The sequence below is a fragment of the Chamaea fasciata genome, unplaced genomic scaffold, assembly GCF_029207755.1.
Source record: "Chamaea fasciata isolate MVZ Bird 193981 ecotype frontalis unplaced genomic scaffold, bChaFas1.0.hap1 SCAF_21, whole genome shotgun sequence".
Lineage (NCBI taxonomy): Eukaryota > Metazoa > Chordata > Aves > Passeriformes > Sylviidae > Chamaea > Chamaea fasciata.
This window is the reverse complement of record NW_027094106.1, coordinates 6,893,515-6,910,147: the sequence shown is the minus strand read 5'-3', so window position 1 is coordinate 6,910,147 and position 16,633 is coordinate 6,893,515. Positions and strand designations below refer to the sequence as shown.

The window sequence follows — 16,633 nt, the reverse complement described above, 5'->3', positions numbered from 1 at the left end:
CTCAGGGCTGGCAATGGCATGGGGAGGGGGAAATGGGGGCTTGGGGAACTGCCTGGCACAGGCTGTGAGAGCTGCCCCAGCTCAGATCCATGTGGCACTGGGGAAATGGGGAACGAGGAACTTTGGCCAAGGCTGGGCACAGAGCAGATGAGATTTGATAGATGCTGAACTCTGCACCCACTGTACACTGGGACAGAAATTTCCCCAAATCCCATCATCCATCTGTGCCAGCCTCATTTTTCACCAAGCACAAACCAACACTTAAAAAAGAATTAGGGAGCAATGCTGTTCCCCAGGGAGCTGAGGCAAACATGGCATCCTTCTCTCCGAGCCACAAGTTGGCTCCATGCAGGCTTGCCCCCATTTTCCTCCCCAGACCTCTCCATTCCCAATCCTTTGATGGCACCTGCAAAGGATTGTTTGTTTTCTGTCAAAACCAACAGTGGCTGAAGGCAGCCCTTCATTTGCAGTCCAGATACATGCCTGGGGAAGCATCAGGCAGATTAAAATTATTTGAATATCATAATATTAGAAACTTCAATTTGGCCTCAAAATGCTCATCTTCCGAGCCCTACCAGGGCTTTGCTGCATTAAACATTGATGGTGCTACCGGCGGATCAAAGTTTTGGGTTTAGAGCTGAAAGCTCTTTGCAGGAGAGCCGGCAGCACCCCCGGGATGAGAAGGATCCCAGCATCGCTTCCAGCCCCGCTCCCACCACAGCCGTGGGGCTGGTGGCACAACAGACAGTGCCACGGGGTTGGTGGCACACAGCCCGTGACGTGGAACTGGCTAGTGCTCTGCTCTTGGCTCCTCATGCCAAGCCATGCCGTTCTCCATGGAAGGAATGATGCATGTCGGCAAAGCAGGACCTAGGATTAAAATTAAACCCCCGCCGGAGCTGGCTGCGTGGGTTGTGTGTGCAGCGGGGCTGGCCGGGCTGCGGGGGATCCGGCGAGGCAAAGCCATCTGGGCTTTTGGAGGGATGGGGAGGGGGTTATTAAACAAAGATATGGGGGGTTTTTTATATTTTTAACACCCGCGAGAGCCGTCCATCAGCCAACATGGAGCTGCTCGGTGCCGGTGCCAACACCATCTGCCCACTGCAGGGCTGGCTGCCCTCCGCGACCCCGAGGCAGGGGGCTGGGGAGGGGCTGTTGGACCCTCAACATAAAGAATACCGGCCCCTCTCTGTGCTGTTCCGGGTCCAGGTGTCTCTGCTTAGCCCAGCCCTAATTTGTGTTATTTAGGGATGGGGAAGGACAGCTGCGCGGGGTTGTGGTGAGAGTTCTGTAGGGTAGAGAGGTAGAATATGGAGAGGTGGGCACCGAGCACCTTGCCCACAGCCCTTGGTGGCTCCCACCCCGAAGGGTTGCAGGGATTCGGGAAGAAAGAGGGAATTAGGCGGTCCCCCTCCCCCAACCTTCATCTCCAGCTTTATCAGGCGCCGCACTCGAAGAGTTACGGCGTGGGGGTGGGGTAGCAGGGAGGAGCCCCCCCCAGCCTGCTGGATTGCAGGGCGCCTCGCTCGGAGAGTTACGGCGAGGGGTGGGTGGGGGGAGGGCCCCCCTCCCTTCGTCCCTGGAATTAGCGAGCGCCTCACTTCGAGCATTACGGCCGCCCCCTCGCCCTGTCCCTGGGATTGGCGAGCGCCGCGCTCGGAGCATTACGGGGTGGGGGGGGGCTGAGGGGGAGGCGGGGAGAGCCCCCCCCGATCCTTGGATTGGTGTGCGCCGCGCTCGGAGCATTACGGCCCCCCTCCTCCGCCGTCCCCGGTATCGGCGGGCGCCGCTCGGGGCGCCGCCGCCGCCGCGCCCGCAGCGGAGCTGTCCGCGGTGCTGACCGCCGCCGGCCATGGGCCCGCCGCCCGCGCTGCTCCTGCCGCTCCTCGCCGCGCTGCTCCGCGCCCCGGCACACGGTAAGCGCCGGCCGACACCCCGGGTCATCCCCGCCGCGCACACCGACCACCCTCCGGTACCGGGTGGCCTCAACCCGCCTCCGCCGCCGTCAAACTTTGCCAACTCGTGCTCGCCCCCCGGTGCGGAGAGGACGCTCCCCGTTTTTCCTCGGTGAACCCAGAATCCCCCCCTTCTCCCCGTTATCCGCCCCACCGCCACCCCCTCCGGGGACGCGCACAGCGCTTTGCAGCCGGGCTGGTGCAACGCCGCCCCCGGCAGGCTCCGGAGGCAGCCCCTCTGCCGGTGTTACCGGCGGGGGGAGCATCGCTGCACCGGGGGCTGGGCAGGCACGGCGGGACCCGCTCCCGCGGTCACCGAGCCCTTCGAGCCACCCTCAGGCTGGCTGTGCCGTGAGCCGGTCCCTCCGTGCGGTCCCCACTGCCGGGTGGGGGGCTCTGGGGGTATTTGGTTCTTTCCCCCTCTCTTCCCTGTTGGGGTGACCCTTCCAGCTCCGCGGGGGACACAGGGGACGCAGGGGTGGCGGGTGTTGGTTTGCCAAGGAAAGCAGCCAACACCCAGCTCGGCTCCTTGTCTCTGCCGCCCGTGGGGCACCGGCAGGCTCGATGCCTCGTGGCTCCGCTGCCCCAAAACCAGGACTGGGGACCCTCCGAAGCTTGGGGAGAGCTGTCAGGGATTGGGGTGCCCCGGGAGCACTGTGACCATGCATGGGGCGATGGGAGGGTCGTGTTCCAGCCCTGCTGGCCCCGGTGGGATGCGGGATGTGGGCACCGGCTGCAGGCAGCAGCCGTGCGGGGAGTTACATAAACTCCCCATCTGGCAGCAGAGCCCAGCCGGGGAAGGGCGCCCTGGTCCTGCGCCCGCTGCTATTCCGAGCTCGCTCTGCCGCCTGGGGCTGCTGCCACAGCCTTCTTTCTTGGGAAAGGGAGTGGATGGGGACAGTAAGTGGGGCAATGACACGGCACCCCCATCTCCTGCTCTGCTGGGGGGGGGGGGGCAGCAAAACTGGAATGGGGTGTCCATGTCTCTGCCTCTGTCCTGGGGGCAGGGTGCTGAGCAGGGCAGATTTCCCCCAAGGGAGGCTGGTGCTTACTGTGTCAGTTTAATGATTTCTAATGAGCAATTACCTCTAGTCAGTCCCCTAATTTCTGAATATCAATAAAGTTAATTAAACACTGCATGTGCATTTCCCGGAGTCTTAAAAGTAGGGATGCCCTGGGAGGTGCTGAGCTTTTCCCAAGGGCTGGGACCCATGGGATCTAGTCCACCCTGTATCCCTTTATCATGTACTGGGAGCTGCCTGTGCGGCTCATGCCTCAAGCTCCCCATCCTCCATCAGGCAGGGCTCCCAGGCAGCACCCGGGGTTCCATGCAGCATTGCCATGCTCAGTGTCACTGTGGCCTTGACTTGGCATCCATGGGCTGGTGCATGATGGGGATGAGCCATGGGTCTGAGGGGCGTGAGGTCAGAGAGCCTTGGACTCCTCATCCAGGCAGGGGAGCTTGGTGATGTGGTGGCAATGCAGGGTCTGATCCTGTCTCTCCTGCCCCAGTTGTGGGGCACCACCAGCCTCTGGTGTCCACAGGGATTTGCCCCAGCAGAAAGTGGGCTCTGGACCCCATGACACTGGTGCAGCTGAGGGGTATGGTGCCGGGCACAGCTCCATCAGCCCTGCTCCACTGCAGCCCCTCTCCCCAGCTCTCCAAAGCCATGGCAGGCCAGGCATGTTTTTTGTGGGGGTCATCTTAGCCACACTGGAGGGAGCTCCTTGTAATTTGGGGTCCTGGCAGCCTGGGGCATTAGGAAGCAGCACAGGCTGTGGCAGGGGGCACAGGGCCTGGCCGTGCCCCCATGAGCTGTGCCACAACATCCAGCCTCAGCCAGTTGCACTGTGCCCATAGGGGTGATGTTTTTTGGGGACACGGTGCCCCCGGGGATGTGGGTGCTGGCTGGGGTCTGGGTGTGAGGAGGGGGCTGGGGAGGGAGGCAGGCTCCAGTAATTAACGGCGCGTGTGCTCGTGCCCTGCGTGCCTCGGAGGAGTTCGTCACCGCCACGCTGCCGTGCCGCCAGGCCAGGATTATCTGGATAATACTCTTAAGCCAGGGAGCGGGAGGGCAGGGCTGTCCCGCGGGGATGTGGGGCGCAGGCTGAGCCAACCACCCCCACCATTGCCCGGGAGCTGATTGCCGCAGGGATCGTCTGTGGGTTTGCAGTGGCGGGGATGAATTCAGAGCAGGGTGCTGTGTGCCAGGCAGAGCCAGAGCAGTGGGAATGTGGAGAAAACTGGGGTGCAAAGAAGCTTGGGCAAGGACATGAGAAGGGCACCCCCCAGGCCTGGTTTGGAGCAGTAAAGAATCCCCCGTTCTGTGCTGCTGGTGGGACCCCCAGGCTGGCACAGGGCTCCTGGGGCTGTCACTCCCTATGTGCAGCCCCTGCTGGGGTAGGGGCTGAGGCTGACCCTGGCTGTGGGATCCCCTGGGAACACCAACAGCCCCCAGGGGAGGTGGATGAAGTTGTGTCTCCAGCGGCTCTGACGGGAGAGGATAATTTTGCCTCCAATCAATTCTTTAAATGCGCACAATTGAAAGATTGCCTCTGAAAGCTGCCTATAACCAGGGAGGTAATGGATTCCCTCCAGTCACAGGCAGGAGCTCGGGAGTGGCAGCATCCCTTCCTCCTGCTGCTGGGGAGATGGGGACAGCCAGAGGACCAGCACTGCTCCCACCGTGAGCATCCTCGGGTGGGTGAAGGGGCTGCCTGGACCCCTCAGAGGCAGCTGCAGATGCCTCTATCTGCCTGGCTTGCTGCCAGCCTGCCCTGTGCTGAGACCTGGCACCACTCCTCACACCCTCCGAGGTGCCAGGGGGTCCCATTGGCCAAGGCTGGGGATCTGCTCGGCCCCCAGCCTGCGGGAGAAGCAGCAGGAGCCAGCCTGCACGCTCGCTGTGCCAGTAGGAATTATTACATATATAATTTAAATGCAGTAACGAGCTGTGCTGAAGGGATCAAATATTAATCAGTTGCAAGAGCGCTGCTCTGACCCTGTGAAAATGGAGAGAGGTGCTTGAAATGCCAGATCAGCCAGTGGTGGGTGATGAGCGAGGTGATGCTTGGACAGGGCAGGCTCTGGTGGTCCCCAGATGCCCTGAGGGGGTGGCAGCAAGGGGGAATGTTGGCTGTACGATCAGTCCTCAGTGGCTTCCAGAACCAGATGGTTCATCCTCTAGGAAAAGCGGCGCTGGGGCAGGATGTGGGGCTGGCTGGAAGAGACAGCGTGCTGGGGGCAGCTGAAATGCTGGCTCTGGCAGGAGCAGGCGGCGATGGGAGGGAATGGTGTCTGCAGGAAGTATGACATGGCTGAGCAGCCCAACGCGGAGCCCGACAAGCAGCTCTCGCTCGCCTCCCGCAACCGATTTCAATTACTGTCTCTGGCAGTGGGCGGAGGGAAGGGGAGACAGGAACTGGGTGGGCAGCGTGGCTCTGCTCACCCTGTCTGACTCCTGCCCACGCTGGGCAGGCACCCCCAGCACCCAGGGGTGCCCCGAGGGCCGGGTGCCCCTCTGCCACCCGGAGGGGTGAGCTGTGCTGGGTCCTGGGGGAGACCAGAGCTTGCACAGAACCCCGTGGGGGCCTGACACCTACATCATGGCCAGTGTGGGGTGACACACAGTGGGTGCTGCCCAGCAATGGGGTATTCATCACAGGAAATGCTGGGGTAGGGGCTGGAGGGGCTGAATTGGGTGCTGTCAGCCCAGGGAGGGGGGGGGACATGGCACCGCACAGCGCTTGGGTCTGAAATAGCAGCAGACACACAATTTATCACCGCTGCTGCCACGCAGGGAAATTGCTGTAGAAACCCATTAGCTCCGCAGGGAGAATGGGGAAGGGGGATTACACGGGCTGTGGGTGGCGAGGAGGGGACAAGGGCACCACTGGCAGCCGCCAGGTGGGAAGGGAGGAAAGCCCCGGGGACGGGCACCCAGCTGCCCGCGGGGTTCTGCCCCCGTGCCCGCCCGGTGTCGGCGCTGCTTGGTGTCTCAGCCGGCGCCCGGCCGCCGCGATGCTCCAGGGAACCGGTTGCGGTGATGTGACATGTGTCAGCGGGTAAATGACTGTTCAATTCAAGGAGAATTGCAAAACATACAAGGTCAAACGCTTCCCCGCCAGCGCTGCCATGAATATTAAAGCCGAACTCCTCTGATAGCTGCCAGGGCTGGCGGCCGCACTCGCCAGCGGTGTCCCCGGGCACCAGGGGAGCCCCTTGGGTCCCTGCTCCAGCTGCTCTAACAGTCTCAGCTTGGCCGTGGGCATCTGGGGTCACTGGTGGTGCCAGGGCGGAGGTGGCCATGGGGTGGCAGGACATGGATGCCAGCACAGGTGCCAGCTCGCCATGCTGGGTGCCAGTGGTGTGTCTATGGTGACAGCTGGGTGACAGAGGAGCTGGCTGCACCGTCCTGCCCGTGCCCACCTGCCCCTGCCTTCACCATCCAACCATCTGTGTACTCCTGCCTGTGCACGCCCACCCCTGCCTGCATCTGCCCACCCACGCCTGCCTGCATCCCGACAATGCCTGAATTCCCACGCTGCCTATACCTGCCCACCCACCAGCTGCACCCACCTGTATTCCCTGCCTGCTCCTGCCCACGCTGCCTTCACACCTAGAAGCAAACCCTGCTCCCTGCCTGGGGTCCTCAGGGCCACCAGGACAGGGGGCAGGTAGGGATCTGGCATCAGGATGTGATGGTGGTGTGTTCCCTCTCCTGTTCCTGTTATGGAGGCTGGGGATGGTTCAGGAGGTTGGAGGCCGTGGCACAGGGAGGCTGTGGGTGGGGGACCGTGGCGTCGGCTGCCTGACAGCTCATTCATCACAGCTGCTGGCCCTGGCCATGGGGGCAAAGCCAGATTGGATTTTAAATTAGAAAATAAACCTAGAATCTTGTGAAGCCCAGCCCCTGCCCTCACCCTGGGCCAGGCACCCGCCTGCCTGCACATCCCCGCCTGCCCCCTCCGACAGATGAGGAAACTGAGGAAGGGAACACCACTGTGCCACGGCGCTGTGATGCTCCTGGGGCCACCGGGGACCCTGCCCTGTCCCCTCCCTGAGCTGGGCACTCTGTTATTGCTTTCTTGGCGGGCAGCATCGATCGGTGCTCCCTGGGCGGCCGCGTGCCGCCTTATTTATTTATTTGTGACAGCAGGCAGCATCGATTCCCGCCGGGGGGCCCTCCGCCCGCCGCAGCCGGATTAGTCTCTGGCATCTCCCAGCTGCTGTTAATAAACTCCCACCCGACAAAGCCAATGCAAGGGATTAGGACCCCGTCCCGGCTGTGACCATGGCCAGCATGCCGAGGGACCCAAACAGGCACATGGCTACCGGGGACTTGACAGCCCCTTTGCCCACCCTGAGTTCAGTGGGGTCGCTGCTGGGTGCCAGGGCCTAGAGGGGCGTGTGCTGGGTAGCCAGTCCCACGTCAGCAGTCCCTGGTCACCTTGGGGACATGGGAGGGACATAGCTGTGGCACTGGAGATAAGCTGCTTAGGGACATCTGTGGAGGTGGAGGATGTCATAATGTAGCGTTCACAGGGTATGAGTGGCAACAACTGGGCACCCGCTGCCTTCCCACAGTGTCCTGAGCATCCTGCATCCCCAGAGAGTCAGGAGTATCCCCAGTCCCAAGCATCCTCCGGTGCCAAGAGCATCCTGTGATACCCAGAGCCCGGGGCAGTGACTGGTGACAAGACACTACCCAGCTCAGGGTGTTCAGTATCCAGATGGGGCCTGTTATAGGATCCTTGCTGTGAGGCCTGGCCTTAGCCAGCAGCCTCCATAGGGAACACCGTGCACCCCCAGCACTCCGGGCAGGTGAGATGCTCATGGACAGGAGTGTCCAGGGGGCTGGGCGGGCATCTCTAGCCCAGCCTTCACCACACAGGGCAGTGGTGGTGGTGCAGGGCCCAGCCCTGAGCACTAATCTGCTATTAAAGCCTAACGGAGATTTTGGCGCCCTTCAGTATAAACTCATTTACTTTTATGTTCTAATAAATGCATCCTATTAAAATATAATTCTGGCCTTGCTGGGGGGCAAGCGAACCTCTCGGAGCTGGTGCGGGCAGGTATCCCTGCTGTGCCTCTGTGACCCGGGCATTATCATTGTCCCAGGGTGATGGCAGGGGACAGGGGGTGGGTAGCAGCGGTGTGAGGACACCTGCCAGCACCCAGTAGCTCCCCACTACGCTGCACACCCAAGATAATGTCTCTTAATAGTCCCTTAAAAGCAGCAGTCGCAGAGTAATTAATCTTCACGGGGCCCTGCCCTGCTACGGATAGGGATAATTACCCGGTAATTGGCAGTATCGTGTCATCAGTGCCTGTGCACGGCAGTAAGACGTGCCCACGCGCTACCGTGGCCCCACACCGGGGGCTCAGAGGGATGCTGAGTGTCACCATGGCATCCCCTCTGCCGTGGCACTGAGCTGTGCCCAGCAGGAGAGGGGACAGTGCTGTGCCGGATCCAGGAGCGGGAGATGCTGGGTGACTCATTAGGGCTGATTAAATTCTCTTTTATTTTTGGTCTAAAGGCCGTAAGCTGCTGGGCTGGGCATGCTGGGGATTTGTTCAGGGACTAATGCCTGGGAGGGACACGGGGCTGTGACAGGGGAATCCCAGTGGTTGTGGGTTGGAGAGGGGGGAGCATCGATGGGGTAGGGGGTTCCCTACAGACTCACACTGCTCAGGGACAGCCTGGCTGGAAAGAAGCTGAGCTCTCTGGCAGCCTGGAGAAGGGTCCAAGTGTCCAGGCTCCTGTGACATTCTCGGCACAGTCGGTCATGGCAGTGATGGTAATCACCTGCATATCTTCACACTGGGAATATCCAGTCCCGGGAGAACCTTGGCACGGGATGGCACTTCCTCTGTGGTGAAAGATAATCTGTGATCAGGGACACCCAATCCCAGGGCTGCCCCCATCCGGGCTGGCTCACAGGAGTGGGCACCCCTTCACGTGGTACGAGCTGCAGGTGTGCATTAATTAGCCAGGGCTTCATTACCAGGGCTGCCCCAGTGAAGGGTGTGCTGGGGAGAGGGTACCACAGTCCCACTGCATGTGGCTGATGAGCTTGTTTGCTGTCCTGGTTTTGGGGGAATATTGGTGTGCAGGGAAGTGTTAGCCTTTGGAGTGGCCTTTGGTGCAGGGGTGGTCACTGGGAAGTGGGGGTCCCCAGTGCAGCACAGGTCTGTGGCAGTGCACCAGCATCACTCCCCAGAGCTGCATCCGTACCTGATACAGCAGCAGTCCATGTCCAAGCGCTGGTCCCAGGTGCCACTGAGGGCACCGTGCTGAAGCATCACTCCCTGGTGCATCACCCTTGTTCCCTGCCAGTCCCCAACACAGCATCAGTCCACCGGTCCCCAGCGTCCCACACTCTTTCCTCCCTCCAGGCTTCAACGGGCTGGCGAGGAAGACTGGGGAGAGCGCTGAGGTGGAGCCGACAGCACTGCCCACACCGGCGGAGCGGGAGGCGGAGGCTCGCTTTGTGAGCACGGCGCCCACGCTCAAGATCCTCAACCACCACCCGTTGCTGGAGGACCTGCTGCACGAAGCCTTCCTGAAGAAGGACTACCTGGCCCAGGCGCCATTCCTGCCTGCTGGCGCTGGCCCCCTCCTCCCTGCCGGTGCCCTCCAGCCGGCCCCCGGCCCGCCAGAACCCGAGCCCTCACCCCGCACCCCCGCCCTGCCCCGGCCCGCCTTCCCCACCGACCCGCTGACCACGCCAGCGGGGCGCCCCGGGCCATGGGGGGAGGCGTGGGGGGCTGTGCCAGGGGCAGACCCCTCATGGTCCCCCTCTGGGGTGCCAGAATCAAGCACTGCATCCCCCAGCCAGGCACCCACCACGGCCAGCACGTCCCTGGCACCCCGTGCCGTGGCCACTGTGGTGCCTGGGGATGAGGAGGGGACCACCACCACCTCCACCATCACCACCACCACTGTCACCACACTGCAGGGGCCAGGTGAGTGCCAGGGAGGGAGTCAGGTGGAGCTGAGGTGAAGTGGGGCTGAGCTGGGGTCTCTTCTGTCACCAGCTCCCTGCAACCGGACACTGGCGGGTCCCGAGGGCTGGCTGGTGTCCCCAGAGCCAACCGGTGTCCCCTATGATGGCAGCCTGGACTGCACCTACACCATCTCTGTTTACCCTGGCTATGGTGTGGAGCTCAAGGTGAGCTGAGGGTGAGGGTGGGCCAGGGTGCCAAGTGCCTGCAGACAAGTGTGGCATGTCCCCTGCTCTGTTCCATGGCTGTGTGTCTGTGTAGGGTGCAGCAAACACATGGTGTTGTCCCTGTCCTTGTCCCTAAGTGTCCCTAAGTGTCCCTAAGCTAAGAGAGCCAGCTCAGGGCATTGTCTACCCTCAGGCCCAGCACAGGGATGTGGGTACGTGAGCTGGTGGGATGCCCCAGGATGCTCTGTGCCCACCAGCTGCTGTGGCTGGCACCCATCACAAAGAAGTGCTGTGAGATTTAATTAATGAATCCCTGATGGAGAAGGTGTGAGCAGTGCCAGCAGGTGCCATGCTGTGCTGCAGGGCCAGGAGCACCCAGCGCCCATCTGCCAGGAGCAGAGGCTGACAGCAAATCCTGCTGCGCTGAGGCCCTGTGCTGCTCCTGTCAGTGGCACAGGGCCACATATCCCCATCTCTGCTGAAGCCACCACAGGGCAGCACCAAGGCTTGTGGAAAGCCAGCGGAGAGCCAGAGGCAGCATCTCCACCACCAGCCCTGCTCCAGCCCACACTCACCAGTGCTGCTGCTCCTCACCATGCAGCATGGCTTAATTAGCATCATTAATAGCAAATTGCTCCAGAGGGCAAGGTTGGCTGATTTCAAGGCTGCCAGCATGGGCCTGGCTGTGCTGTGGTGCTCTGGCAGAGCTGCTGGCTGGGCCCGGCTGCTCTTGGCGTGGGGGATGATTTATGGCACTGCTAACCATGTTTGAAAGGTGCTGCCCTGCACAGACAGGCTCCAGTGGGCTATCGACCGCAGAGAAGCCACTCAAGGCCCAGCTCCCAGCCAGGTGGCGGGTGATGCTGCGGTGGTGACACTTGTGTCCCCTGCAGGTAGAGAACATCAGCCTGGCAGAAGGGGAGACGCTGACAGTGGAGAGCGCAGGAGGCCTGGAGCCCAACCTCCTGGCCAACGAGTCCTTCCTGCTGCGGGGCCAGGTCATCCGAAGCCCAGCCAACCTCCTCACCCTCCGCTTCCAGAGCCCCCGGCCCCCCAGCCCTGGCTCCTATCACTTTCATTACCAAGGTATGGGGCTCAGACCCCTCTGTACCCTCTGGGAGCTTCCCTGCCAGTGTGGTGCTAATTTGGGTCATGGTGATGCACCAGGAGTTTATCTGTGTTTTAAGCGGGCACTAACTGGGTGAAGAACGCTCATGGAGAGCTAAGTTGCCTTAGCAATTATGGATTCATTTAGCATAATTCTCGGCAGCTATAGGCACTGTGTCACTCAAGCCCTGCCACACTCAGGCGTTTCCAGGGGTCTGGGGAGGCAGTTTCTGGGTTCTGGGGGAAGGTTCCATTGCTCTTCAGCCTTGGTAACACCATCACCTGCCCCCAGCCTACCTGCTGAGCTGTCCCTTCCCGGCACGGCCGGCTTTCGGGGAGGTCTCTGTCAGCAGCCTGCACCCTGGTGGGGATGCCCGTTTCCGCTGCTCCACGGGATACCAACTGCAGGGGGCCCGCCGGCTCGTCTGCCGCAACGCCACCCGCCCCTTCTGGAGCGCCCGAGAGCCCCTTTGTCTCGGTAAGCACTGGCACCACGGGGACACGGGACAGCTGGGCATGGCACCGTCACCCACTGATGGTCCCTCTCCCACAGCGGCGTGTGGCGGGGTGGTCCGGAATGCCACCGTGGGACGCATCGTCTCGCCGGGCTTTCCTGGGAACTACAGCAACAACTTGACGTGCCACTGGCTGCTGGAAGCTCCGGAGGGCCACCGCCTGCACCTCCACTTTGAAAAGGTGTCACTGGCAGAGGACGATGACAGGTTTGGGTCTGGAGCAAACTGGGGGGGCGAAGGGTGTGGGGACACCCTGGGGCAGCTCCTCATGGGGCCATGTTCAAGGATGAGTGCTCTTGGCTATATCCAAGGATGGAATCTGCCACAGATGGGTGCCATTAATCATAATTAACGATGGGTGTTGCTTGCCATGGCCAATGACCTCTGGCCATTAGCCATGGTCACGGACAGGTGTTGTTGGCCATGTTCAAGGAAGATAACCTCTGGCCATGCCCAAGGATGGTGCTGTTGGAAATGGCTGGGGTTGGAGGCTACCATCCATGGCCAAGCACGGCTGCTGTTGGCTATGGTCAGCACTGCACCCTGCCCTTGTCGTGCCTTGGCAGGCTCATCATCCGCAACGGCAACAATGTGGAGGCACCGCCAGTGTACGACTCCTACGAGGTGGAGTACCTGCCCATCGAGGGGCTGCTCAGCACGGGGCGCCACTTCTTCGTGGAGCTCACCACCGACAGCAGCGGGGCCGCTGCGGGCATGGCGCTGCGCTATGAGGGTACGGGGCTGAGGGTGTAAAGGGTGACCCAAACATCCCTGTGCCCACCCGGCCCCTGCAGACCTTTGCCCCTGTGCCCGCAGCCTTTGAGCAGGGGCACTGCTACGAGCCTTTCGTCAAGTATGGGAACTTCACGGCCAGCGATCCCCGGTACCCCGTGGGCACCACGGTAGAGTTCAGCTGTGACCCTGGCTACACGCTGGAGCAGGGCTCCACCATCATCGAGTGTGTGGACCCCAGCGACCCGCAGTGGAATGAGACAGAACCAGCGTGCCGTGGTGGGTGCTGGTGCTGGAGGGTGCCGGGGGTTGCTGTGGATGGGGCATGAGAGATGCTGCAGCCACTGTGCTGTTGTGTGTGATGGAGCTGAGGGGCATGGTGGGTGCTGGATGTGGGATGCTGGAGTGGGTGCCGTGGTGGGTGCCCCATGGCAGTGCCAAGTCTGGTGTGTGCCCACAGCGGTGTGCAGTGGGGAGCTGACAGACACGGCTGGAGTGGTGCTGTCACCCAACTGGCCAGAGGCGTATGGCAAGGGCCAGGACTGCATCTGGGGGCTGCACGTGGAGGAGGACAAGCGCATCATGCTGGATGTCCGCGTGTGAGTGCTGGGATGGGCTTGGACGGGGATGGTGGGACGGCAGATCTGTGCACTCCATGCCCTCATGGCCCCACTGCCCCAGGCTGCGGCTGGGCTCGGGGGACATGCTGACCTTCTATGATGGGGACGACCTGACGGCACGCATCCTGGGCCAGTACACGGGCGCCCGTGGCCGCTTCAAGCTCTATGCATCCACTGCCGATGTCACCGTCCAGTTCCAGTCCGACCCTGGTGCTGGTGCCTTTGCCTATCGGCAGGGCTTTGTCATCCACTTCTCTGGTGAGCCCCATGGTGGGACAGTGTCCCTGGGGTCTGCAGTGTCCCCACTGCCCTGCTCAGCCTTCCATGCCCACAGAGGTCCCCCGGAATGACACCTGCCCCGAGCTGCCGGACATCGCCAATGGCTGGAAGACGTCCTCACAGCCAGAGCTTCTCCATGGCACTGTGGTCACCTTCCATTGCTACCCCGGCTTCCAGCTGATGGGCACTGACCTCCTGATGTGTCACTGGGACCTGACGTGGAGTGGTGACCTGCCCTCCTGCGAGCGGGGTGAGTGGTGCCCATCAGTGACCCCCTGCCCTGCGGCACGTCCCCAGCCACCATCTCACCATCGGTCACTCCTGCCTGCAGTGACAACCTGCCGGGACCCTGGGGATGCTGAGCACAGCCGCAGGGTGGTCTCCAACCCTAAATTTCCGGTGGGAGCCACCGTGCAGTACGTCTGTGACAAGGGCTATGTCCTGGCGGGTGCTGGGACCATCACCTGCCATGACCGCGCTGCGGGGGGACCCAAGTGGAGTGACCGCCTCCCCAAGTGCATCCGTGAGTTGGGCGTCCCCTCCCTGGGCATATCCCCCAAGCCAACGGCGAGCGCTGACGCCGCCTGACCACTGCCTCGCAGCGGAGACGTACGAGCCCTGCCACAACCCCGGCGTGCCAGCGGGCGGGCGGCAGAACCCGGAGCGGCGGCTGTACCCAGCGGGGGCCACCCTACACTTCTCCTGCACCGCCGGCCGGGCGCTGCTGGGCGAGAGCAGCCTGCGCTGCCTGCCCGGGCACCCCTCACGCTGGAGCGGCTCCCCTCCCATCTGCAAGGCGGGTGAGACGACCACTCCCCATCCCAGCACCCCGCCAGCACCTCTCAGCACCACACTTCTCACCCCTGGTGTTGGTTTCTTTCTTCCGCCTCATCCAGCCTCCTACGATGAGTTTTACAGCAACCGCAACCTGGATGGTAAGGGCAAGGGTTTGTTGGGGTGCCAGAGCGTGGAGGGGCACCCAGGGTGTGGCCAGTGTGGGGTGTCCCCTGGGTGAGCCTCCAACTCTTCCGGACAGCTGTGGCCAAGGCCGTGCCCTCGGGGACAACGCTGGAGGGCACTAATGTTGCCATCGCTGTCTTCCTGCCCGTGCTGGTGGTAGCCCTGCTCATCGGGGGCATTTATCTCTACTTCTCCAAGTGAGTAGCCCGCTGGCCCTTGTCATCCCATGAGGCCTCATGGCCCCCCACTGCCCGCTCCAGCTGCCCTTTCCCCACAGGCTCCAGGGGAAGCCAGCCCTGCAGCTGCCCCTTGCTGGCTCCCACCCCTATGACCATATCACCGTGGAGTCAGCTTTTGACAATCCCACCTATGAGACAGGAGTAAGTACTGGCCCCCACACCCCCCATCTGGGGCTGGGCACCCTGGGGACCCTGCATGGCATGGGCCACCTGTGCCAGGGGCTGTGCATGGGCTAGGACAGGAGCGGGATGGGGTCATGTGTTCCAGGAACCATGCATTAGATTGGACATCCATCCAGGAACAAACACAGGGGATGGGACAGTGAGCACCCATGGGAGGATGTGTCTATCCAGGGACTGTTCACAAGATGGACATCCAGTTAGGGATCACACACAGGATGGAACGTCGATCCAGGGACCACTTGTGGGGTGGGCTATCCATCCAGGCACCACACACACTATCTAGGATATCCATCCAAGGACCGTGTACATGATGGACACTGATCCAGGACCCCTGTACGAGATGGGACACACATCCCCAGGGCCATCTGTAGTCTGGGATGTGCCCCCAGGTCCTTATGGGACGGGAGATGCCCTATCCCTGTCCCAGGCACCCCGTTGCACTGCCGAGTGTCCAACCCCTTGCAGTCTGTTTTCTTTGCAGGACACGAGGGAATATGAGGTGTCCATCTAGGTGTGGGCAGCGTGGAGCTGGGCGCTGCAGCCACCCCTCCCGGGCCCCCCCGTGCCCACCAGCCCCTGGCACGGGCTGGGAACACCTCTCCCAAGGAGACTCAAGCCAAGCGCTTGGCAGGACCCACCAGGGCACCGGCCACCCCCCTGCCACCCCCAATCCACCCGGACCCCCATGGGGTCTGCCCGAGCCCCACTGTCACCCAGCCCCCCGCACTGGGCTCATGAGAGGCTGAGCCAGGGGGGGTGTCTGGACCCCATCCTGTCCCCCCGGCCCCTGAGCCAGCGAGGGTCCCTGGACCCCACCCTGCCCTTCGGGCTCCATCCTTCCCCCCAGCCCCCGCAGGGGGAGAACAGCAGCCCCCACAGTCCCTGCGACGACAAGTGACACAGGCAGGGGGAGCAGCGCTGTGGGGACCCCCAGGTAAGGACAGGGCTCCCCGGGGCTGCAGCGGGGAGGGGACAAAGCCCCGGGGGGTGGGCGAGGGGCTTGGGTGGCCATGTGGGTTCCCCCCCCACCCTTGCCCCCCACCCAGCACAGGGCTGGTCCCCCCGCAACCCTGTGTCTCCCACCGCCGCCACGCAGGGACGTGTCCCTCCCGTCCCCCCAGCATGCTGCGTGTCCCCCCGGCCCCCGCTTGCTTCGCCCTCCCCGGGGGGGTCCCTTCCGCCACCAGCGTGTCTCCCCCGCGCGTCCCGGCACCCCAGCGGGACCAGACCCGGAATGACGGGGAGGGCAGGGGCACCGGGCATGGCTGTGCCCCCCCCCACCGCCGCGTCCCGTCCGGGCTGGTGACCCCGGCCGCCGCCGCCCCCTCGATCTGGAGGGGACACCGCCCCCTCCCCATCTTTTGGTTGTTTCATTAATAAAAACTGGTGTTTTAGAAGAAGCGATGGCGTCTTCCTCAGCGAAGCCGGGCAGCTTGGGATGGGGATACACCTACTCACACACCCTCAGCGTGGACCTCGAGCCCACCTCACAGCCATCGCGACCCCGATCCCGACCCCCACGCCCTGCCCTCCCGTGCTGTCAGAGGGGCACTGCTGCTTTAAGAGTCGTGGTCTGTGCCTGTTGACGTCACAAACAGAGGCCGCGCTCCCGCCACCCCGGCGCGCCGCGCGCCGCGCGCCCCCTGCCGACGCGCGCGTGCCCCGCCGCCCCGCCCCGCGTCCTTACGTCACTGACGTCCCCGCCACCCCGCCCGCTCCCTGAAACGTGACGGCCGCCACGCGCCTGCGCGAGAAGAGGGCGGGGAAGGGGCGGAGCCAATCGGTGCAGGGGAGGGGCGGGGCGGAACAGCGCGGGGCGGCGTTTCGCGCAGGCGCAATGACTCCGCGTGCGTCCCGCCGCCCCCCCG

General features: G+C 62.9%; 1 protein-coding gene across 2 annotated transcripts; it reads left to right on the top strand.

Moving 5' to 3' along the window:
* Positions 1 to 1,711: 1,711 nt before the first annotated feature.
* On the top strand, positions 1,712 to 16,165 carry SEZ6 (seizure related 6 homolog). Of its 2 annotated transcripts, none has more exons than XM_066202071.1 (17): positions 1,712 to 1,916; positions 9,355 to 9,924; positions 9,997 to 10,130; positions 11,024 to 11,216; positions 11,530 to 11,715; positions 11,791 to 11,959; positions 12,319 to 12,485; positions 12,569 to 12,763; positions 12,945 to 13,083; positions 13,166 to 13,362; positions 13,439 to 13,633; positions 13,715 to 13,906; positions 13,986 to 14,183; positions 14,280 to 14,318; positions 14,420 to 14,540; positions 14,621 to 14,723; positions 15,247 to 16,165. In XM_066202071.1, exons 1-17 carry the CDS (start codon positions 1,853 to 1,855, stop codon positions 15,274 to 15,276), a joined length of 2,892 nt encoding a protein of 963 aa, XP_066058168.1. In that variant the 5' UTR covers positions 1,712 to 1,852; the 3' UTR covers positions 15,277 to 16,165. The 2 variants fall into 2 exon arrangements, with proteins under 2 accessions (XP_066058168.1, XP_066058167.1); XM_066202070.1 differs by having other exon boundaries at positions 15,231 to 16,165.
* The last annotated feature ends 468 nt before the right edge of the window (positions 16,166 to 16,633 follow it).

What these genes read in the sequence shown, in the direction of transcription:
- SEZ6 (XM_066202070.1), top strand. Translation starts at nt 1,853, where the DNA reads ATGGGCCCGCCGCCCGCGCTGCTCCTGCCGCTCCTCGCCGCGCTGCTC. An exon ending in GCTATGGTGTGGAGCTCAAG is followed by an intron (nt 10,131 to 11,023) that starts GTGAGCTGAGGG and finishes TGTCCCCTGCAG; the next exon opens with GTAGAGAACATCAGCCTGGC. An exon ending in CTGGCAGAGGACGATGACAG is followed by an intron (nt 11,960 to 12,318) that starts GTTTGGGTCTGG and finishes GTGCCTTGGCAG; the next exon opens with GCTCATCATCCGCAACGGCA.